General features: G+C 45.1%; 2 protein-coding genes across 5 annotated transcripts; one reads left to right on the plus strand and one right to left on the minus strand.

Annotated features, from left to right (window-relative positions):
* Nucleotides 1–4,053: 4,053 nt before the first annotated feature.
* Nucleotides 4,054–17,807, minus strand: NKIRAS1 (NFKB inhibitor interacting Ras like 1). 4 transcript variants are annotated; one of them, XM_061464938.1, is made up of 5 exons: nucleotides 17,693–17,807; nucleotides 17,155–17,234; nucleotides 16,405–16,531; nucleotides 7,163–7,404; nucleotides 4,054–4,404 (listed from the first exon to the last, which is right to left on the minus strand). In XM_061464938.1, exons 3-5 carry the CDS (start codon nucleotides 16,496–16,498, stop codon nucleotides 4,165–4,167), a joined length of 576 nt encoding a protein of 191 aa, XP_061320922.1. In that variant the 5' UTR covers nucleotides 16,499–16,531; nucleotides 17,155–17,234; nucleotides 17,693–17,807; the 3' UTR covers nucleotides 4,054–4,164. The 4 variants fall into 4 exon arrangements, with proteins under 4 accessions (XP_061320922.1, XP_061320923.1, XP_061320924.1 ...); XM_061464939.1 differs by having other exon boundaries at nucleotides 17,678–17,805; XM_061464940.1 differs by lacking the exon at nucleotides 16,405–16,531.
* A 7-nt stretch (nucleotides 17,808–17,814) lies between these two features.
* Nucleotides 17,815–22,650, plus strand: RPL15 (ribosomal protein L15). The gene is made up of 4 exons (XM_061464937.1): nucleotides 17,815–17,928; nucleotides 18,823–19,004; nucleotides 20,185–20,321; nucleotides 22,290–22,650. The coding sequence occupies exons 2-4, from the start codon at nucleotides 18,833–18,835 to the stop codon at nucleotides 22,593–22,595; spliced, it is 615 nt and encodes a 204-aa protein (XP_061320921.1). The 5' UTR covers nucleotides 17,815–17,928; nucleotides 18,823–18,832; the 3' UTR covers nucleotides 22,596–22,650.
* Nucleotides 22,651–23,807: the final 1,157 nt, after the last annotated feature.

A 23,807-nucleotide genomic window follows, 5' to 3' on the forward strand; every position in this document is an offset into this window, starting at 1 on the left:
GAGGACAAGATTTCTGCTTAGTGCCTTGCTTTGTCATTTTTCCAGAACAGCATCTCCCGGTATGCTTGAGGATTACAATATGAAATTATAGCCTGTTAAATGTGTTAACGGAGCAATTCAGGTGCAGTGCTGTGCTCCCCTCAGCATGCCTTTTGCAGCCCCAGTGTCCCTGGAGCTGCCATGACCTTCAGATTAGGATTAGGCATGCCAAAATGCCATTCAGATTAGGTTTAGGGTTCAGAGAACCACAAAGACTACAACTCCAAGGTACTGGGGACCTCACCCTCAATTCCAAGATGCTGTTCAGATTAGGGCTACGGTGCAGAAGAAGAGAGTATCTTCATGTTTTTACCTAGTCTAGTGGAAGGTGTCTCTGCCTGTGGCACAGAGGTTGGAACTAGATGATCTTTAAGGTCCCTTCCAACCCAAACCATTCTGTTTTTCTGATGGAGTGGTCTGTTCCCACTTGGAAGAGAAGGAATCACGTATTTTAAGCTGGCAGAAGACACCTTAAAGGAGAGTAAAGGAGACTTAATCTGTAGATCCTTTAACTACTTAACAAAGATTATCTCCTGGAGACATGGTGTTTACGCTACGGTGTGTAGCAACAGTGCAGTTCTGGATATAGCATTTTTGACCGGTCATTTAAAGTAAAGGCTGGAAGTACGGATGCCTTTTCACATGGCTAGTACTTCACATTGTGACGTTCTTCTGAGTGCTATGTGGTCACCTGCAATTTCATATTTGTTTTGGTATTTTACAGTAAATTCTGTATATATTTTATATATTTTCCTTCTTATCTATATACATTCAAATCTAACTCTGTCCAAAGTAATCTGTTAATTAGAGGTGATACCCTTTCTTTGCTGGGTGGTTGTGGGCAGTAGTATGTAAACCTCTGTTCAACTGTGGTCCTTTGACACAAGGTGTGTTTTGGTGTATGAAATCCCTCAGCTGCTTGGCTCAGCCTAGCAAAATTATTGGTACATTATTACATCACACCGGGAGCATCTCTGGCAACAGTTTCCTCCTCTCCTTCACTGAATGAAGAGGCAAATGGCTTCATCTCAGTAGGTTTTTGTCAACTCCTTGCTTCGTGCTACCAGGACATGCTAAATCAGCTGTTGTAGCTGGCCATGGGGAGGGAGCTGATCTGGGGTGACTGATCAGCACAGTTTATTCAGCAGGACAGAAGTTTAAAAGCAACAGAGAAAAATGATTCACTGATTTTTCTTTTTTATAGTAATTTTTCTCCATTATCCTGTGAAGGGACTGTCTAGCTTTGTAGTAGGGAAGTGATCCCAGTGACCTTGGACAGGTTTTGAGTCAGTGGCATAGTAAAAACAAGATACATATTCTGCCCTATAGCTACTACATTATATTCTGTACTTTACTTATTAACCCTGTGTAAAACTGTACTACAGTGAGTTTAATTTTTACTTGGTACCAGCCACTGTGTGTGGATTGCAGAGGAGATGCTACATTTTCCACCACTTGTCAATAAAATACTATGGTATTTAGAAAGGAAATTGATTTGAGTACTTAAAAAGCAGCAGAATAAGCCTATGAAAGAAAACAGTGGGTGGTGGTTGTTTATGTGAATGCCCAAAATGATTTAAACTTGTTTCTAATGAATTTAAACAAATCAAAGATAACATATTTACTTCTTTGTAACCTCTTTGGAAAAATGGCCTTTGCCATTCAGACGATCCCTTTTCCTCTTGCCTTTCCTAAGACATTGTCAAGTCCTGAGTGTCCAGGGGAGGGAGTGACCCAGCTGATCTTGTACAATACAGCTCTGGCAGCCTACAGGTGACATCAGCCTTGACAATTGAATGGGCACCAAGTCTGCAGGATGCAGAACTGGACAGGAACCAGTCACCTCTGTTATTTCTATCTCCGCACATTTTAAGTCAGTTCTTGTCAACCTGCACTCCACTGGCTCAAGAGTCAGCTTCAGTGGCAATGTGCAGTTAGCAGAGGTCTTCGCTTATTTTGGTTGATCAAAGCTGAATTGAGTCCCTTCTAGAAGAGGGGTTCTACAGAGCTGAGAGGAAGAGCATAACCAATTCCTTGGTGAGAGGTTGCAGCAAGGAGATGAACCACTGCTGCTCTGAAGTCACCCCACTTACCTAGCACACAGGCAGATGCAGAGTCTTCTGCGTAGGGAGAAGCCTCAAGAACACGTGTGCTTGGTAGGAAATGAGTGAGGAGGGAGTGTTGTTCTGCAGCATCACTGAGGACAATGACTACTACTAGCCAAGTTGAGGGAGGTCGTGTTATAGTGCTTACTCAGCTGCAGTGTTGCAATGGAAACAATTGTATGTTTCTAGCAGGGCATTACAGGAGCTTGCTCATTCATAATTGCTTTCTTATCTCATTCCTTGGCCGCAGCAATCCAAACTGTATTGAGCAAAGCACATAAACAGTTTTGTTTACCTTCATTATAAAGCTAGGCATCCTGCTTAATTTTTAGTAAATCGTAATGCTGCTCTGACATCATTAATGCTGGTGGACTTCATGTGTCAGTATTCAGAAAGAGCAATGCTAGAAGCACACAGTTTAATTGTGATTATTAAGCACACCTCTATTTAGCAGTTATGTTATCACAGTGCAAATATTACTCATGGTTTTGCTGGCTTACAGTGAAATTCTCAGTATTTATTCAAAACAATATTAATTTAGTGGAAAATGGATTTCCATTACAGTCTCCACCCCTGATCCCTTTGGGCCAGGTTATAGAATATAACATTGCAATGAACTCCTTGCTCCTAGCCTGGCTATCAACAAGGGGTTTCTGCTACAGTAGTTCCCATAACATGCAACTCAAGTCCCAGATCATAACAACTTAAAAGTATTTTCATTACAATGAGGGAAATGAGTACTTCAGTTCACTCCCTCCTTCCACTCTGGTATTCAGATATAAAGAAAAGCTAGTATCAGTTAGTATAAGAGGTTGTTAGAGGCTGAAAGCTGTCTGGTCTGTGAACAGTTGCTCATTCTGTCCCTCTATCCAATTCTGTTTAGTTCACTGACAGGCTGACCTAGAACAGCAGGTTCCTACAGCACAGGTTTACCAGCATGGAGACTCAAACACAGCACGTGCAGTTGTGATCCTGCTGCTGGACCAAGGCCATGTGTATGGGTATTTCTGGGCATTTGCCATGGGGATGTACCCAAAAGGCAACATCCTACACTCTCACAAAGTATTACCACTTGTTATCCAGCCTGTAGCTTCATACCGAGCGTGGGTTACTGCAGCCGGGTTGAATGGCTAGGTAGGAGTATTATGCAATGCACTAAGCAGAGCCCAGGCAGCACCTCCTGCATACAAAATTGCTCCATTTAGTTTCTCAGCAAAATTATCACTAATGTGAATGTGACTGATTTGTACTGGACATGCTGGAACAAAACCATGTACAGCTATGTCGTCCTTCAGGTCGCAGTTAAGCTAATGAGTGCTCTGAGAGCTTCTCTGGTTTGTACAAATAAATTCCTGAGCTGAAAGCACTACTTGCCAGACTTTGCTGACAAGTTTCCTGTCAGGGTAGATCTGTTCTAGTCTCTCTCACAAGATTTGGGTTTTTTTTTCTTTGTTTTTATCTTTCAGACAGTAGCAGAACCTCAGCAGCTCAATCTGCTGGTAGTTGTTCCTCCTGCCCCAAAACCTTCTGCAGCAACACACTGAACTCAGCCTCCTGCAGCATCAAAAAGCCCTGTGGCCCTGTTTAAAGTCAAAGGTAAAAGGACTGTTGCCATTAAAAACATATCCTCTTTTTAAAGCTGAATGCTTTATTGCAGCCAGTACTATTTGTAACTAGAGGCTATAGCTCTGCTATAGCTCTGCACGGGGATTGCTTAATAAGCTTGTTGATTTGTCCCTCAACATAGCTGTATCCAGGCACAGTCAAAGCTCCAACTAGAGAGGTTTCCACCCACCCTCCCCTCCTCCATAACCCCTGTTGCAAGATAACTCTTCTCATGAAATGCTTTTTAGGGCTTTTATCACCAGTGACTTTCCCAAGCCAAGGCCATGAGAAGAAAAGATACCTCTTAGCGATAAACTTGCAGATTTTATTCCTGAATGAGATTATTGCTTTAAGTGAAACTGTGAGAAGCATGGCACAGAAAGGACTTAGACAGTGACCTGGCAGCTTAGGTAGCTTAGTTATCACAGTTATTCCCTTTGCTCTTCCTTCCAGGCAAGGGAAATGTTGATTTGTTCTGGGACTGAGAGAGTTTGCTAGCTAAGAAGGTGAAGGGCTCAAGCAGTGTTTTCCGATCTGTTACAGTCACTTCCCACAGTCTCACTTTCTCAGCCCTTGCCCATTGCTGTGCTGCTTCTGTTTCCACTTGCCTTTGGTCCACGAGGTCAGTTTTGTTTCCCAGGACAATAACTGTTACCTACAAACAAAACAAAAGCGTAAGCTTTGTACAAAACGCATGCACCACTCACAGCTCTTTTCAACAACAGGCAAGTAGCAACACAGTTCAGACCTGTTCTTTAACTCAGCACTAGCACAAGATAAACTGTGTGTAGTTTGGAAGATCAGGGTTTGGGATTCTAATTAGCCTCATCTACATGTGGGCTGGGAGCTGGTTTTAATCATAGGATATGCAGGACTTCTACCTCCCCAGCTGCTTGAAGGGAAGCAATGCCCACGAGAGCCAAAGTTAAACAGCCCTATTCTCCATTTACTTGGCAACTGACCTGCCCTATACAAATGATAAGAACATGACATCTGAGTAGGTCAGAGCAGCAGATGCTTGAGAGGCGGTGGCAGCAGAGAGAGCCTGGACCCCACAGCTGTGGATTTTGCCCAGCTTGTTTTAACCAAGCCCACAATACAAATAAAGCCAACTGTGCCAGAAGGCGGCCTGTGCCAGCAGCCCGGGCAGGCTGAGCTGTTGTTCAGCCCAGCCAGCTGCCCACTCCTGCACGCATGGAAAGCCACCAGAGGGACCTATCGGGACAGTCTTCTGTTGCTGCAAGGGTCAGATAAGCACCATCCTCTCAGAAGCAGTTTCAAGAGCAGCTGGTTAGCTAACTAGAGCAGCACAGCTGTTTCACAACACAGCCTTAGTTGTAATGATCCATCCAGTGACTTCTGTATCACCAAGGAAGTACAGTGTGGCTGAGCTCAGTGGCCTGCCTGGTACTTCAGTTCTAGGAAGTGCTGAAGGTGGTGCTGGCCACTTACAGTTACTGCTCCTGCTATTTTAAGTTAACCATTTTCTAAAAACGTGTTACCAGCATCAGCTCCCAAGAGAAACCATGCCTACATTTAGAGTTCAAGGTCCTTAGTCAAACTCTGGTCTCAACTCTACACTAGTGGTTTGACAAAGTGATAAATTCTTCTTTGGGTTTTTTGCTGTGGCCACACCTGCATGCTCTTTCCTGTTCATCAAGCTAATTCCAGGACGTCTTTTTCTTAGCAGCTAGAGGTGTTTGTCCTGTTCCTGTGAGGTCTGAGGCTTCCTTTCCTTTCCATAGCAGCCTAGGGTGTTCAGGAAAATGTGTTTTCCCTCTGAGAAAGCTTTGAAAGAAGCTAAAATCTTCATATGCATTTACCACATGCTTCAACTGAATTTTACCTATGGTTAAACTCTGTCATTATGAGAGAACACAAACTCTATTTAGCATAAAATTTGGCCAGGCTTTAAGGTGGGTGCTGGAGAGCAGAGGCAAGGAACCAACCATCAGTGCTTTCTGTCATCTGCCATGCAACAGGCGACTTCAAGGTGAAGTTCTGCCAGCTCAGAAGCACCAGGTGAGATAGATCCCTCATTCAGTTGAGGATGCTTTCTAGCATAGCCCAAGCTTTGAGCCTGCTGTTGCTTTTTTAAGCTAGGACTCCTGAGCTCACCTTCTGTCTATGTTTCAAAACCTATTATATATGGACTATAAATCACAGAAATAAAACTAAGTTATCCAGCTTATTGTGGGCACCACTTTCTCAACTATGCCATCCTTAGTCAAGATCAAAACTTTTAAGCTCTGCCAAAGGATAAACAAATTGGCTGTTTTCTAAAATACCTGCATGCAACAAGAGAGGAGTTCTGGCAGGTAACATAGAAGAGAGAGAGACATGGATCCTGTTTGGGCTGTGATTCGCTCTCTGCATTACAACATGCTGTAAAGTAACTCATGGGGCCCTCAAAAAAACACAGCACCTGAGCAAAACTTCCTGCTTGTCCAGCTTTCCTCGCCCTGCAGGGGAGTTGTGATTGACTCCCAGATTCCTGCTATATGTGACGGCCTGCAGCTCACACCAGCCCTACAAGCTAACATAACTCTCCCCTGATGGCACATTCGGCTGATGTCAGCCTTGGAGCCTGCCTTCCTCCACCACCCTATGTGCTGTCAGTACTGAACGAGATACATTTTTGGAAAGTCTCTCCCTACCATTATCCAATTAATTCTTCATGAGCTTCTATTATTTTTTTTTAACAGCATAAACCAGACATTTGGAAAGCTGTAGGCTAAAGACATTTACCAGGAAAAACTACTAGAGAACATAAAGATACTGTAGGAAAAGCCATAATGCTAATGCCACATGCAAGTTATATTTGTTTAGCTAAGCTGGAACACTGTCAGCTGAAAACACTAGCTGCTTTCTAAGGGAAAATAGAGCAGTCATTTCACACAATTGAATTGATTCAATATGGTTGTTAAAATACATTAAAGCTGCTTTGCCAATTGACTAATGTCTGGGAGACCCACTGTCAATTACACTAGTTTGTAAGCCATCAAGTACATGAATACAAAACAAACAAAGATAATGCCCTCCGTAACATTATTCTATGCACTTGACTTCCCATGTACAATATCTAAAAAAAAATGTATGAACTGCACTGCTGTAGACCATATGTTTTATTAGTCATAAGTATCCTGGCTGGTGCATTCAGTTAACTGAATTTTAGCTCAGTAGATGAAGTAAGGAGGAAAAAAAACCCCGCATTCTTTTGCATGACCTGCATGGCATGTGAATTAGGCTTCCCCAGCATGAGAAAGCTTCCTTTTGCTGGATTGCCCACGGCTATGGGTACATTCATTTTCCTTTGTATGCAAGCTTTAAAGAAACAAACTCTCTGCTTTGCAACCTTAATTTTCTATCACTGATATAGCTATGAGCCAAGCAGTTAAGCACCATGAGTTTACCTCCTTTTTGTCTCTAAAGACATCAATCTCCTTTTTGAGCAGTTCCACTCTTTGGAAAGCTTCGAGGCTGGTCACAGCATACACGAGAACGAAGGCATCAGCGACAGAGAAATAGTGCTTTGGCACTTCTACGCCCTCCTGCAGACCCCTGGTGTCATAAAGCCGTAACTGTTCCTTCACACCTCGGTCTGTTTCCACCGATGCCAAATACACATCTTCCATTGTGGCACCCTCTTCTAAACCTGTTTTAAATCAAGCAGGAAAGTTCAACTGGTGTAAGTACAGCACCACTATAAGAATTATTTGAAGTACAGCAGGCTTTTACCCAACAATAGCTTCCAGTGCATGTTTTCCAGAGTGACTTGACCTGGACTCAGCCTTGCCTGACATCCCCATGAAGGACTGTATTTATAGATCACTGCACCAGCTATTTACAATAGCGACACTGCATAAATACAACCATCTAATATGTGAACACATGATTATGCCTGTGAAATTAACCTATGCAACATGCACATTCAGTATAGGATAAGATACATAGCTCTTCTCCTAGGTTTCCCAAACTCCAACCACCCAGGGTACCAGTTCTGTGCCAAACATGCTGCAAATGGGCCTGCCCAAACATATCCTTTTGGAAGAACAGCCAAGGAACACCAGATAGTCAAGTACTAACATCTTGAGCCTACTTCTTTGCTTCATACTGAGCCGGATCATACAGCAGAAGCAGAAGCCAAAAGAATAATTCTGGAAATGAACGTGTATTGGTGGTACAATTAACCAACAAGTAAAATCAAGCCAGAAAAGGAAGGGGAAGTTTGCATGCAAGCAAATTTGCATGTTATATTTACTCAGATACACAGTGAGTTTTTTCCACCCCTTAGGGATTTAAAATGATTCAGATTTGCTAATAAAAGCAAGCTCATCTACTGCGAGGTAAGAGCACACACAAGGTAACAAGCTTTCATATATATATCTATCTATATATCTATATATATATATCACCTGCTCCATGGTAACTATCTGCAGACTGGCTCTCCTTGCTTCCTCTCCTCATTGTAAACGTGAGGTAATTCAAGACCTCTTACTTTGAACTAATTAAAATTACTTTTTCCAAGCCAAACCTGAAAACACATAGATCACCTTAGCTTTGTGTTCCCCCTGGATGTGGGTGCATAAGGTTACAGGTCCCAGCAAACTATGTACAGTCACTGGGCCACTTTCAGAGTTGGTTTTAAGTATCCATATAAACCCTCTGGAATCCACCTTTTTGCCTCCATTGCACTCCTGTATGCATGAACTGTTTGCCTTTGCAGGGCTACAGCAACTAGTTCTGTTTTATTGTCTTTGTGTGCCAAAAAGGGGCCATATTAGTGCATTGTTTAAGAAAACACCAGGGATTATTTGCCCTGTGAAAATAAGGATTTTTCTGCATTCAATGACACTATTCAGAGTACTTCACATTGACAAACAAGCTGAAGCATTCCACCCACACTGACCATTTCCCATGATGTATGCAGCATTCCTGTGCAGGAAAGTGGCACAAGCTGTTCTTTTTGCCCCTCTCTGTGCAGTCATCATAGATCAAACTCTTATTAGGTTTGCAACGAATTAATTTCCCTCGCCTCCAAATATAACCATGCTAATGTGCAAAAGCAAAACTGCGAGCAGAAGGACAAAACAAAGGTTAATAAGAAGAGGAGTCACAAACACATTCCATGTAGCTGGAGAATGTGTTACAAGGGCATTTCTTAAGACCAAAGCAGTAACAAAGCCCTTTCTGGATATAGCACTCTTCTATAGATAAAGCACTATATTCTTGCTTTGCGTCCTTGTGTTGTACAGACAGGTCAAGGAAATACCTAGCATCAGTAAATACTACTTTGGCAAGAAGGAATGAACCATAACTACCGAAGTTTTCTACTTAGAAAGCAATAATGTTGTACAGGTTTTTACCATCTAAATGATGCACTGTAATTCAGCAGTCTTTAATATATCCACCTTCTCCTCTGATGGTCTCTTTTTAATGGCATTAAAAGTGGCAGTGAAAACTATGTCTTTTAACAACCTACTTGAAAATTAAGTGAAAAATTAAGACCCAGCACTTAAGTCAGCAGAATAGAGCAATAAATTTTGATGTGAAATGGGGAGGGCACTTTGGAGGCAGCTGGAATTTATGCATCAGTAGCAGATTCCAGAGGTAAAGCTTCACCTATGTACGTTGCAGGAGGGAGTATATGCAAGTAGATTCCTAAGCAAACACAGATAATTTTTAGACGTACCTGTGTCACCATATTCTAGGCCCTGCTTCTAAAGCCCAGACCACATGCTAGCCAATATTTACAATTCTTGTCAGTACCATCCCAGTCAAACACTTTCGTGGTCTCCATTCAAACATGGATGGGGCTTGAGCAACCTGGTCTAGTGGAAGGTGTCCTTGCCCATGGCAGGAGGATTGGAACTTGATCTCTAAGGTACCTTCCAACCCAAACCATGCTATGATTTTATGTGCCAGGCAAGCTGTTGTACTAGCAGCAAAACTAGTTAGGAAAGCCCATTATCCTAGGAGGGTGCCTTTTAACACCCCATCCTCCTGTCACAAGGATCCCAGATCTCCTTTCCTTCTCTGGCATCCCTGGGCATCCTCCCACCTGCACTAGCTGGGTGGGCAAAGGCAGCTTGTGCTGTGGAGTGACTGCCCTGCAGACTGCTACCGGCTCAAGCAGCTTTCCCTTGCAGGAGAGTATTGTCATGTGCCCTTCCTCTCCTTCCTGCTATCAGTTCTTTTAAATTTACAGAAGCGTATTGTGAGACATCCACTGCTGTGACACAGATGAATGGGCAGATGGAACTAGCTTTCATGTTCCGAAGCTATGGGGGGAAAGGGGAACTAACAACAGTTGCAGTGAACAATCCTGCGGTTTCTTTGGAAACTAAAGATGAAAAAAAATTAGGGAGGGAAAAGAAGGATAGACAGGAGATTGATGCCATTCTCTAGTGCCTACCATAGCTGGTGCAAGTCTTGGGAGACACAGAAAGGTCTTCATCTATGTTACCAACTGCTGCCACAGAGGAACCGCAAGGGGAAGCTTCAGTCATAAATTGAGTGGTGTTTCAACCCCTGGTGGCTTCCCAATCAGGAAAGGCTCAATATACTAATAAATACAGCACACAGCCTGAGCAAGGCAGAGATATTGCAAATACTAAAATATAGCAAAATTTCAAGATGGATGGAATTTCAGAAGTTCCTCAGGGACTCTTGAACATAAAGTCAGAGCATGTTTTGTGTCTTCTTAGGGTACTTTTTGAAGTCTTGTATGTATTTTCACCTTCCCTTTTTAAAGCAGGAACTTAGCAAAGACCTCCTAAAACATGCTATCCCTTGTGTTTGTAAACTGCAGGATAACATGCTTTGCTTTCTTACATCTCAAATGACAACATATCAGAGTATCCCTGACTTGGAGAAGAGCTGGACAGGCCTCAGCAAGAGCTGGTCTATTTAGAAGTAGCTGCTAGTTAAGTACTGGTCCAACCAAGTAGTGGGCACCATTCTGACCCTTAGTTGCATACATTCAGCTCCATTTTCATCCATTTCTAAAATGTTAAGCTGGCTGCAGCTCTATCATGAGGTAGTTTTGATATAAGAAACAAAGATACAAGAACACGCAATTTGGTTAATTAGCTTCCATAGCTTTGGAGCTGTGAAAGCCAAAACCTAAAATCCCTTCAGATGAGACCAAATAAGGCAAATTCTTCCATTATGGGTTTTACCACAGCAATATATGTTTTCATTCCTAGCTGGTAAGATGATTTGAAGTAGCTACTTATGAATAACCTGACCACACCAGCTATTTACACAGCCAGGAGGCAGAGATAAGGAAAATCCACAGGAAGCCTTCTCATCTCCTCCTGTTGAGCTGATAAGGGGCCAGAGATACTTTAAAGGCAGAAGGAAGACTCCTTTCTGCACCACAACTGAACAGGGACACTGCTTAAGGAAAAACACCTATCCTCTTTATGGACATGTCCTGTGCCAAAGTCAAACCAGGAACTCTGTTAGCCCCCCCAAGAGAGCTTAGGCCAAGCAGAGCAAGCCCTAACAACTCTTCATCCTGACCGTGGCAGTATAGTCCCTGCATGACTCAAAGCTAAATCTGCACCCATTACAAACATCTGCTTTCAGGTTTTGTCTCATTCCTTGTATCAGCTTAGCCAGAGAGGATAACCTGCTTAGTAAGGTTCCATGGGATTTAGCCCTAGAGGGCAGGGGTGCCCAAGACTGTTGGTTGATATTCAAGGATCACCTGCTACAAGCTCAGGAGTGTTGCATCCCAACCAGAAGGAAGTGCAGCAGGAGGGCCAGGAGACCTCCTTGGATGGATAAGGAGCTCCTGAGGAGCCTTCGAAGGAAAAAAGAGGCTTATAAAAGGTGGAAGCAAGGACAGGAGGCCTGGGAAGAGTACAGGGGTGGTGTCCAGGAAGCTAGGGGCCAGGTTAGGAAAGCTAAGGCCCAGTTAGAATTAAACTTGACTAGGGATGTTAAGGATAACAGGAAGGGATTCTACAAGTACATAGCAAATAAAAAACAGATGAGGGACAACGTAGGCCCCCTCAGGAAGCTCTCGGGAGTACTGGCTACACAGGATTTGGAGAAGGCTGAGGTTCTGAATGACTTCTTTGCCTCAGTCTTCACTGGCAAAGGCTCTGACCAAACCACCCAAGTCTTGGAAGGCAGACACAGGTACTGTGAGAAGGAAGACCTTGTGCCCACTGTAGGAGAGGATCTGGTTCAAGACCATCTTAAAAATCTGAACATGCACAAGTCCATAGGACCTGATAAAATCCATCTGTGGGTCCTGAAGGAGCTGGTGAATGAAGTTGCTAAGCTGCTGGCCATCATATTTGAAAAATCATGGCAGTCAGGTGAAGTTCCTGATGACTGGAAAAAGGGAAATATAACCCCCATTTTCAAGAAGGGGAAAATGGATGACCTGGGGAATTACTGAGCAGTCAGTCTCACCTCTGTGCCTGGCAAAATCTTGGAGCAGATTCTGCTGGAAGGCATGCTAAGGCACATGAAAAACAACAAGGTGCTTGGTGACAGCCAGCATGGCTTCACTAAGGGGAAATCCTGCCTGACCAATTTGGTGGCCTTCTGTGATGGGGCTACAGAACTGATGGACAGGAGTAGAGCAGTTGATGTCATCTACCTGAAATTGTGTAAAGCGTTCAACACTGTCCCACACAACATCTCTAAATTGTCTCTAAATTGGAGAGACATCAATTTGATGGATGGACCACTTGGTGGATAAAGAACTGGCTGGATGGCCGCACACAAAGAGTTGTGGTCAATGGCTCAATGTCCAGCTGGAGACCAGTAATGAGTGGTGTCCTCAGGGATCGGTGTTGGGACTGGTCTTGTTCCACATCTTCATCGCTGACATGGACAGTGGGACTGAGTGTGCCCTCAGCAAGTTTGCTGATGACACCAAGCTGTGTGGTTCAGTTGATACGCTGAAGGGAAGGAATGCCATCCAGAGGGACCTTGACACGCTTGTGAGGTGGGCTGATGCCAACCTCATGAAGTTTAACCATGCCAAGTGCAAGGTCCTACACCTGGGTCGGAGCAATCCCAGGCATAGCTACAGGTTGGGCAGAGAAGAGATTCAGAGAAGCCCTGCGGAGAAGGACTTGGGGATGTTGGTTGATGAGAAAATGAACATGAGCCAAGAGTGTGTGCTTGCAGTCCAGAAATCCAACTGTATCCTGGGCTGCATCAAAAAGAACGTGACCAGCAGGTCAAAGGAGGTGATCCTGCCCCTTTACTCTGCTCTCGTGAGACCTCACCTGGAGTATTGTGTGCAGTTCTGGTGTCCTCAACATAAAAAGGACATGGAACTGTTGGAACAAGTCCAGAGAAGGGCCAGGAGGATGATCAGGGAACTGGAGCACCTCCCGTATGAAGACAGGCTGAGAAAGTTGGGTCTCTTCAGCCTGGAGAAGAGAAGGCTGCATGGAGACCTCATAGCAGCCTTCCAAGTATCTGAAGGGGGCCTATAGGGATGCTGGAGAGGGACTCTTCAATAGGGACTGTAGTGACAGGACAAGGGGTAACGGGTTAAAACTTAAACAGGGGAAGTTTAGATTGGATATAAGGAGGAAATTCTTTCCTGTGAGGGTGGTGAGGCACTGGAATGGGTTGCCCAGGGAGGTTGTGGATGCTCCATCCCTGGCAGTGTTCAAGGCCAGGTTGGACGAAGCCTTGGGTGAGATGGTTTAGTGTGAGGTGTCCCCCCCCCCATGGCAGGGGGGTTGGAACTAGATGATCTTAAGGTCCTTTCTGACCCTAACTATTCTATGATTCTATATGTTACTTTATGCATCTCTGTTTCTCTCACCTTTTTGCCCTTTCCTTTCTCATGCTAAACAAACAGCTGCTCTTGCAATTTTAAAGCCCAGCACAAAGGTGTGTAGCACTACACATTGTTGCTCACATGGTCCAAGAACAATTATTCCATTTTGGGGGTATTCTTCCCTCCCGACAACTTTTTCCTCTTTGACCTCAAGCAATCTTAGTGCCTTTGCAAGAGTGCCAGCTGCTGACCATGTAAGAAACGCAGAACTTAGGGACTTAATTTGTGACAAGCCAGGGAGAGCTGAAGGTGCACATTTTCTAGGAAAAGAAAGCACAGCTAGGTTTACAGCACCATGACCAAGTACGCAGCCAGGAGCATAGGCTCAAAGCCAAGGGCTTTATATAGCAACCTGAAACCTCCGAGGACATTAATCACTTCCCTGATAGCAGCTCTGCCACCACTCCTTTTGACAGCAAAGTCAACAAGAGGCACCTGAGCACTGACACAATCTCACAGATGATTACAGCCACAAGGAGATCCCCATGTCAGTGGCTGGGACATCACAGAGGTTGGCACCAGAACCTGTGCTGCTCTGAGCCTACAACCAAGTTTGAGCATGCTTCTTGTTACTAGGAGGAGGATATGGATGCCACCAGGAATGGAAAGACTCCATGCGTTGGTTCCCTGGCCCTCGGACCAGCCGCAGAGCTGCTCCTGACGTCAGTCAGGAAGCACAGGTTTTGGAACAGCTTGTGTCCACGTTGCCATACCCGGTGGGCTGCCTTACTGACTGGCTCTGAACAGACAGGCTTTCAGCAAACACACTAGTCCCTTTCGCCTCCTGCCAGAGAGGCCAGCAGCCAAGATGTATATGCCAACTTTCTGGAGCTCAAGGATCAAGATTCAGTAATCACGTTTTAAGCGTGAAGGGGCCACCCCTGCGACAATGGCAGCAGCAATGAGTCCATGCAGTGTAAAGCAGCTCAGCTAAGGAGCAATCAAAGACTCACTGTCATTCAAACTCCATCCTTGCCCAGTGAGACCCTTATAGTGGTGTCCTGCTTCTGCAGTTTGAGGGTTAAATTAATACAGATTGGAGCAGTAGCTAAAGATCTTCTGGGAACCATTTTCAGCAGCCCAGCACCCTCTGCCAGAACTGTCTGTGGGCTGAGGAAAAGGCAGGGAGGATGGTGACCACTCAGCAGGACTGCCAGGAACACCAACATATCAGTCCATACCCCAAAATATGCCTGATGGCACACGTGCTGGGACATTGCTGCTTGTCCCTTGGGTCTGCAATGGCTCCATATGAGCCCTTTGCATACTCTCATCTTAACTCTGCTATTTTCCCTCTTTCTCTAAATGTCTTGGGAATAAGATTTGTCCAGAATAATAGAAAACAGGAGACTACCTTCCTCCTTGTCTCCTCTGCTATCAGCTGCTCCTCCCCTTACTGTTAACTCCAAAAAATAAGAGCAGTGCTGTGGGAAAAGAAAACTGATATTTTTAAGGAAGGGAGGGGGGAAGTTCGCATTGCACAATGGCTGAGTTGGAGCAGAGCATTCAGGAGTGACAGAGGGACACCCGCAGCTAAACCGTGGGCACAAGGCCTCCCTCCGGTTATGTCAGCCAATACCCATGACGCTGTATAATCATGTACATGACTGGCTCCATAAATAGCTCCTCTGATCAGCAACACCCGAATATCCTTCCTGCCTGGGTCATTAATAGGAGCCCGGGGCAGGAAGTAATGCAAGGCAATATGATTTAAGTAATGTGGCCTTGCTCATGCTGCTTGGGTGTCTGTTATAGCCACCCAGCCCCGTGCAGAGGAGTGGCAGCTCCGTGGCAATGGGAAAAACCTTTAGCCTGCAGGCTTTGCAACCTTCACGCTGAAAGCTACACAGGGCTACGTGCGTAGGGCTCAGTAGGATGCTGGAAACAGACGTTACTGCAATATTAGAGGAAATCCTTTGAAACAAGGGCATGAGCACACAGTTCTGTATCACGCTTTGCCAGCAAATTCCTCCCATCCACACATTTTAAAGGCACAGTGACTGCAAAGCACCGTTCTAGAAACCCTAGTGTTTATCCAATAACTCATTCCAAGTCCACTTCACTTACCAGCCCAAGGAAAAGATACAAACGGACTAGATATCTTCTGTCAAAGCCCTAAGATTCACCCCTGGTGCCAGCACCTGTTCGTAGTTGAGGCAGGAGTATTTTGCCAGCCTGCTGATCATTGTGCTTCCTCTCTTAGAGAAATCATGTGGAAACAGAGGGAAACAAGATGGCTTTGCCTTCATTACCTTTCTTTTGTGCACAGCAAGTCTCACACATCCCATGCTCCTCTCCCAAGGCCCTTTTCCATGGGAGGATTTATTTCAGAACTCCAAGCTTGGCCCTTGAAGTTCAGCACACAGCATGGGACCTACGGCTGAACTGGTTTTCTTTCCAGCGCTTTGATTAAATATCAGCCAAACCCAAGCAAAATAAAGCTTTAAGGAGATGGAATAAAAGTCTGAACAGTCTCTCCACTCATCAGAAGAGATCTATTTACTTTTCAGGCATCTACAGCATCTTGCAGGGAATGAGATATTTCTTATGTAAACAGGCAGCAAGCACATCATCTACTTTTCTGTTTGTTTCTTTCTAAGCATTCACATATTTTCTAACTGGGAACACCACAAAAAGGGTTCTTCTGCAAGCCTTGTTTAAAAATAGGTAAATAAGGGGCTATGAATTTCAAAAACTGCCCAGAGATGCAACAAACACACATTAATTTCCTCCTTCACCCGGTGCAGTTTGCAGTCCTCCTTTACTGTGTTTTTGGGAACCACGCAGAGCAAGATGCTGGAAAAGGAAGCAAAAAAAGCAAAAATATCTCACCAATAGTGTGCTTTCCATAGAGAAGCTGCTCCAAAATCGCAGTCTTTCCCACCGAGGCCATTCCACACACCACCACCTTGTAGCCCTTTCCCATCTTTCCCAAGAGGGCAGAGTCAGCAGGCGAGCCCTGTGCAGACACAGGAGTCTGTGAGCCTGGCACCAGGCACAAATGAAGCCCACAAAAGGTGAGAGGCAAAGTGGGAAGCAGCGGCTGCTGAGAGGCACAGCTCCCCCCCCAGAGCTGGTATTTTTAGGACTAGAGTTTCCTCCCACACCGTTTTCTCAGGTTTTATGCTGCTGCCATTGCTGATGATGCTTGTCCGCAGCCTCAACACTTGTCCCATCAGGCCTGGGGAGACTGAAGCTGTGTTATCCCTCTGGGGCAAAGGCTGTGTTTGTTGGTGTGTGCATGCTGCAAGGCCTGTGTTACTGGCTTCATGGGTTTGCAGTAGGCCTGATGGTACCTCGTGGTATCAGGATGGCTTCTGGAACTGCAGCAAAACAGCAGTACCTTCCCTTTTATTTCATACATAGAAAGATTCTAGCTTTTACAGGCTATGAGCTCGAAAATAGAAGTGTTAAAGGCAGAAACACAGGAAAGCAAATGCAAAAGCAGGGTTTTCATCTGCTTTAAGTCAGTTTGGATGGGTGGGGGTTGGTCCTAGCAGGAGGCCTCCAGAAGCCGGCCATGGGCCCTAACTCCGAGTTTGCTACTTGAAGCAGTTTGCCCCAGACACAGCTGCGGAGTACCTTGTTAGGACTAGGAGGGGCTGGTGTTGTCCTGCTTCAATTCCAGGTTAGCTGGGTGATGCTTCACAAGCCAGGGTGCCCTGCAAAACATACACCAAAAGATGGAGAGGTCACCCCACCGCAAAGCAGGAGGCACTTTCAGTCAGGGAAAGCCTAATTCCAGCTTTGATTCCCCACTACCTCCATAGCAGCACACTGAGGACGCTGCAGAAAGCGGGACAAAGTCCCCTCAGCACCAGGCCTCTTCCCTAGGCCTGACAATTCACCTCTGCTAGTGCCGGAGAGAAGGGAAGGCACAGAAACGCTCGGTACGCAGGAGAGACGGGAGCACAACGGGAACGGGCAGAGCCAGGGCCTCGGCCCCAGCGCGGGCAGACGCTCACCTTGTCACACGGCCCTTGCACAGAGCCCCTTAGGCCTGCGGCACCGGCGGCTGGCTCCCTCCCCACCTCCCCCAAAGGCTTTAGGGCTGTTTTGGTTCCCTCTCCCCCGTTATAATTTAACTGTATGACGTGTCTCCCACCTCCCCCCCACGCACCTGGGCACAGCTTCCCTCGGGACCCCATGGAGCCGGGACGAGTCCCGCCCCTGCCGCCCATTGGCAGGCGCGGAGGCCGGGCCCGGCCGGGGCGGGACGAGGAGAGTGGCCGGGCAGTTCTCCCACTTCAGGACTACGCTACCCATGAGGCACCGCGGCGGCGGCCGGAAGCCTGATGCCGCCGCAAGGGGTTGTGGGCAGCAGGCTTCTTCCTTTCCGGTGCTGGGCGCCATCAGGTGAGGGTGGGTTTGTGCTTGGCCGTTCCGTCAATCCGCATCCATCCTGGGCCGGACGTACCCATCCTCCCGCCCCAGTGCCGCCACGGCGGGCCGCCATGTGGCCGCTCCCGCGGGAAGGGGCTCTCTGCACCCCGCGGGGGCAGGGAGGCCTACGAAGGGCCTGTGGGCTGAGCCGTGTCGCGGCGGGCTGCCCGCGGTGTGGGGCGGGGAGGGGGCCCGCAGCGCTGGCTGGTGTGAGCGGGAGACCGAGCGGCGCAGCGCAGCGGGTGGTTACAGATTGTACGGCCTGGGTTGGCTCCGGGTTTGCGGTGTTGCGTGTCAGTGTAATCGTAAAGATGGAGTTGCTTGGGACGGGAAGAGCTGGGCCGTAGCTGGGCGGGTGGGGAGAAGAGGGGTGTGGAAAATCATACGTGAACGGGCCTTTTTTTGTGTGTATAAGTGAATTGCGTTTTGCTGATGGTGACTTGTGGGGGGCAGGATTTGATGGAGTTCACTTCCAGCTGCTGGTTGCTGCAGGTGTGTGAGAGCTCAGATATTTTTAGGGGTAATTAACACGTGAGAATAAAGACCACGCCACTCTCATATGCTTCCTTACAGATAAATATTTACAACTTGTTTCAGATGTTAACTAGATTCTCACATACGCATCTCAAAATTTCTCAGCTGAGGACTTTAATGCTTAAGAACACATGAAAAGGAAGTAAAAGCCCTGCGTCGTGTTGGAGACTAGCCATGTGTGAGCCATGGTAGCAGACATGGCAGTGGTATAAAACAGCTTGAGGGTATCCTGTTTCAGTGGTGCTGCATATATGGTTTCATGCAGTTCCCCTCTTCGCAGGAGTTCGCATTTAGATGTGGTGCATCTTACTTATTGACCTCTCAATTCAGCAGGTAGACAAACATGGGTGCCTACAAGTACATCCAGGAGCTATGGAGGAAAAAGCAGTCGGATGTGATGCGGTTCCTCCTGCGTGTCCGCTGTTGGCAGTACCGCCAGCTCTCTGCCTTGCATCGAGCTCCCCGGCCCACCCGACCAGACAAAGCTCGCAGGCTGGGATATAAGGCCAAGCAAGGTAATGAGATGTAGAGGTCATGTCCATGGGCTTCATGATGGAGTGGACTGGTTTTATGTCAGTTTTCTTCCTTCCTTAAGTGACAGCTGAAATACTCCCCAAGAAACTGGTGTCCTGCATAAAGTGAACTTAATGTTGTTAAATTGATAGCAGTGACCACAGCCTAAAACATCATGTAGCTTTGAATTCACACCTTCTGTGGCCATTTTGGCAGATGGAGATCAAGTGGGCTTTGGTTTTAATTGTTTGTGTGCTGTGTTACTGGTGCAAAGTTGACTGGTGCTTTTGGTACCTTCAGTTTGAGAGGTGTCCTTTCTCTGCCCAGGTTTTGTCATGCATTACTCTGACTGTATTACAGCTGTATGTGCTTGAGTAAGCAAGATGGTGAACAGTTACTGGTCAGTGAAAGAAACTTGGGGAAAACGGCCTTCTGTCTGTAACTTGAGGGTAGATTTAGATAAGGTATTAAATAAACTCTTCTCTCTGAGGGTGGTGAGGCCCTGGCACAGGCTGCCCAGCAAAGCTGTGGCTGCACTGTCCCTGGCAGTGTTCAAGGCCAGGTTGGACAGGGCTTGGAGCAGTCTGGTCTGCTGGAAGATGTCCATGCCCATGGCGAGGAGCTGGAACTAGCTGAGCTTTTAAGAACCCTTCCAACCCAGACCACTCCATGATTCTATGAAATCCTTGGAACAGTTTGAAATGTTCAGTATAAAAACAGAAAGGGAAGAATCTACGCTTCTGTTACTGTTTGTAAACTTTCAAAACGAACTCCCTAATTTTTCAGTGAGGAGATTTCAGCAAGGCTTGTGGATGGCTTGTACTTGCTACGATCAGAATATGGGCTGTTGTGTTTGGGGTGGTTGTTTGTGTTACAGTGTAGCTGTAGCTGTTCTTAGTGTGTTTGTGAGTGTGGTGTTAAAAGGTGCTGTAAGCTGTGGTTTGGAGCTGAAAAACAGTAGCAACAAACAAGGCTATCACTTTTCCCTTACTCAGTTGTAATAGAAATAACAAAATCATTTTGTGATGGCCACCTCCAGTTGTAGATTTTTGGTGCAGACTGGTATAGTGACCTAATTCTGCAGCATTTCATGTCAAGTTTTTGGGATTGGAAATACCGTATGGGCATCAAAATTGCTACACTCCAGAATTCCTCTAGTTCCTAAGTTATCATTTCTTTTAGGTTATGTTATCTACCGTGTCCGTGTTCGCCGTGGTGGTCGTAAACGCCCAGTCCCGAAAGGTGCAACCTATGGTAAACCTGTGCATCATGGTGTTAACCAGCTAAAGTTTGCCCGGAGTCTTCAGTCTGTAGCAGAGGTGACTATTTTGATTATTGCTCAAACACTTGGCTTTAGGGAGGTCTTGGTCTGTAAAAGCTGAAAATACTCAAGGGACAGAAAAAAAACCCAAACCAAAACCCAAGTCACTGGTAAAAGATCTTGAATGCTGATGGCAGGAGACCCTCAGGAGTGTCTTGAAAAACTCTATTGAGATAAATGAAAAAGCTGTTTACAAATCTTGTCTAGGAGAAGTACTACGTAGGTGTTTTATTGATGTTCATAGTTTACACTTACTTCTAAAGCTTGCCACAGTAATTCTGGTGAAAAACAGACATACAACTAGTATAAACCCTGGTTAAAAAAAAGGGTAAGGCAAAAGAAATAATTCAGATATGCTCAGGTCTGATTTCACTAAATCCCACCTCTGTTCCCTGCCATGCTATATGTATTACCAGCTTTAGGCAGTGGTCCTTTTACATAGTACAGAGGAGTTCCTATCTTAAAGCCTGTAGCATGCCAGAGACCTTCTGGTTCTTCATTAAAAACTTTGGTACCTCCCAGGCACAAAGCTTGGTAGCTAACTTGTTTTTAGGCAAGATGTTGTTACCTGCCAAAATACTTCAAACAGAAGCTTCCATTCGATAAGTTTTGTAAGGTCACAGTAGTAGTGTTGGCGTTAGAATTAATAGTAGTCTGTACTCTCAAAAAAGAGACGAAAGAATGAAGTCTTCTCTTGGCCTTTCTGTCTTGAGCAGAAGACTTCTCTGTTCCCAGGACTTCAAAACCATTCACAGCTGACTTCAGCAGTTTGAATATGGTGGGGTTTTCTAAAGTGGGGGAAACAAACACAAATGGGACATACTAATTTAAAGGAAACACAGTTTAAATTAAAAAGGCAATTCTGTGTTTTGAGTGCTCATGGTATGTTCTTCATATATGCTGTTCTCTGGTAGCCGATTGCCAGTTACACACTCACTTGTGGCAATAGCTCATGGAAGAGGTTATTTGGTCTCAGTTTTAATTCAAAGTTCTCTGACTCTGACCTCTTCTATTTTGGAAGAGGTATGTATTTCAAATAGAAATGTAAAACTTCCACTGCAGCTACCATTCCCACATAGAAACTGCTTGATGGTGTTTTAATATTTAATACATGTGTTGCTTTCACCTGCTAGAATAAAACAAGGACTTGATAGAATTTTATTACTTATGCAGAAAATAGGCAAGTGCAGTTTACCAGAAGACTGGAGCAATAGGTTGGGATCCCATTGGGATAGAAGATGGGTGGGCTTCATTGGTTCATATTTTCCCACAGTGATGATCAAGTTGTATGATTAAACCCACTTCTAGTGTTTAAATAAGGAGTATCCTTGATGGGGAGGCAGATGGAGTTGCATAATTGGTATTTTCTGCTTGCTTCTGTTTTCTAAACTTAAGACTCCTTTTTTCCAACCACAAGTGAAGATAGGAATAGCAAACACTAATGTGCCAGCAGTGGAACAAAGACTAGTTACATCAGCTCTTCCTTTTCTCCTGTCAGTGTAGGCTTATTCTCTGCAGAACCACCTTTCTCCCCTTTAGCTTTGGATGTCCAAACTAATCAGTCTTTCATGACTGCAGCTCCAAGTGCAACTTGTGCTCTCCATCTACATGTGAAAGTTGTTTTTAATGCTGGATATTTACTGACTCTGTGCTTCTGTGTACAAAGTAGCTCTTTCTTTTATCCACCAAACACCTTGCTCCGTACATACCTTAAAACACGTTTCACACCCATTTAATGTAGGAATCCAGGCAGCCTTTTTTTAATACAACGTTCCTTTCAGCTATTACTTTTTCTAGCATCTTTGCATCTGGAAGGGGAGCAGTTCTTTGAGGAAGACAGGGTTGCTTGGTGCAAATTTAAATTTCTAGCACGTATACCAAACTTTAGGTTTGAGTTTCATTTTTCTGCATGAAGAGTGCTCTGCATCCATGATTTTATATCCTCTGCATTCTTTTTTCCCGCTAGGAACGTGCTGGCCGTCACTGTGGGGCTCTCAGAGTCTTGAACTCCTATTGGGTCGGTGAAGATTCCACATACAAGTTTTTTGAAGTGATCCTGATTGATCCCTTCCACAAGACCATCAGGCGCAACCCTGACACCCAATGGATCACCAAGCCTGTCCACAAGCACAGGGAGATGCGTGGGCTGACATCAGCTGGGCGAAAGAGTCGTGGCCTTGGCAAGGGCCACAAGTTCCACCACACCATCGGTGGCTCGCGCCGTGCTGCCTGGAGGAGACGCAATACGCTGCAGCTGCACCGTTACCGTTAATTCCTGTCTGTGTAACAATTTAATAAAGCTCACGCGGGTTGTTGAATTTAACAAATGCTTCTGCTGCTTCTTGGTTTATGTGGAGAAACGTAGGATTCTCCAGGAGTTAAGTCATTGCCATAGTTTTGAAAGGCTTTTTATAATGTAATCTGATGTTTGTGAACCTTGTAGCCTCGAGCTTAGAATTCTGTGATGGGTTTCACTTTTGATTAAGACAGAAGAAGTGCAGTATGAATTGAAAGCCATCAGGCTGGTCCACGTTCTTTATGTTAGTCTGAGTCTGTAGGTCAGGGTGTCTGTGTTCAGTGCTTAGGCTGAAGGCCAGCTTCGATCTTGTGCAATAAGATGTAAACTGAAAGTGCTAGTTTATTTGTTACAGATGATTAAATACTAATGGAAATTTTATTTTTCAAGTTGTTTTTGTATGTCTTAAGTGTGAAATCAGCTCTTGAACCTAACCTGTGTTACCAGCAAACATTGGCCAAATCAACTGAGCACAGAATAGAAAGATAAGGCTTGCCAAGTTCATTAAAGTATGTGTTATCTTAAATAGACTTCACAAAGAACTGTACAGTCTTTTAGGTCGAATAATAAAATCCTGACTGTAGGGTAGGTGTCCATTTGTGCAAGATGCCAGGCTGTTCATTTTATATTTTGCAGTGGAGACGGTGTTCTTCAGATCTGCCTTTTGACACCAGAACAGAAAACATTTCTCTGTTGTTAAAGAGCTGCATTCCAATTTACTCTGTGTGGTTAGCAGGAATAATCATATTTGAATGACAGTTATAGATGAACATATTTTAGGCTACATTCTGTGAAATTACAGTGTGATCTGCCAGCATGAAGTCAGCTTGCACATAAACAGTGCAATTTATGGTGAATTAGCTGGACATCTGTACTTGCTTCCACAGGTTTCGTGCCACATCCATTTGGTAGTGATGGGAAAAGGGATTAATATAATGCCCAAGAAGCGGCTGTGTCTTTCTGGCGCTTCAGCTTGGGATGTGGAAACATACTGGAAAAAGTGCTGGGACTAAAATGTCAAGATTTGCCCTTCAAACTGGGAAATTAACTGATTTTGCTCTTTAAGTTCTTAAAGGAAGATAGTAGCCTGAAGAAGAGACTTTGTTCTTCAAGCCAAGAAGAACAGTTCAAGGGGCCAATCATTTCATGGCATCTTTTTTTTTGGTTCAAACAAGGAAAAAATAAAAA

The sequence above is a fragment of the Pezoporus flaviventris genome, unplaced genomic scaffold (assembly GCF_033815535.1).
Source record: "Pezoporus flaviventris isolate CSIRO_AGI_PZ_B2104156 unplaced genomic scaffold, CSIRO_AGI_Pfla_v1 ptg000037l, whole genome shotgun sequence".
Lineage (NCBI taxonomy): Eukaryota > Metazoa > Chordata > Aves > Psittaciformes > Psittacidae > Pezoporus > Pezoporus flaviventris.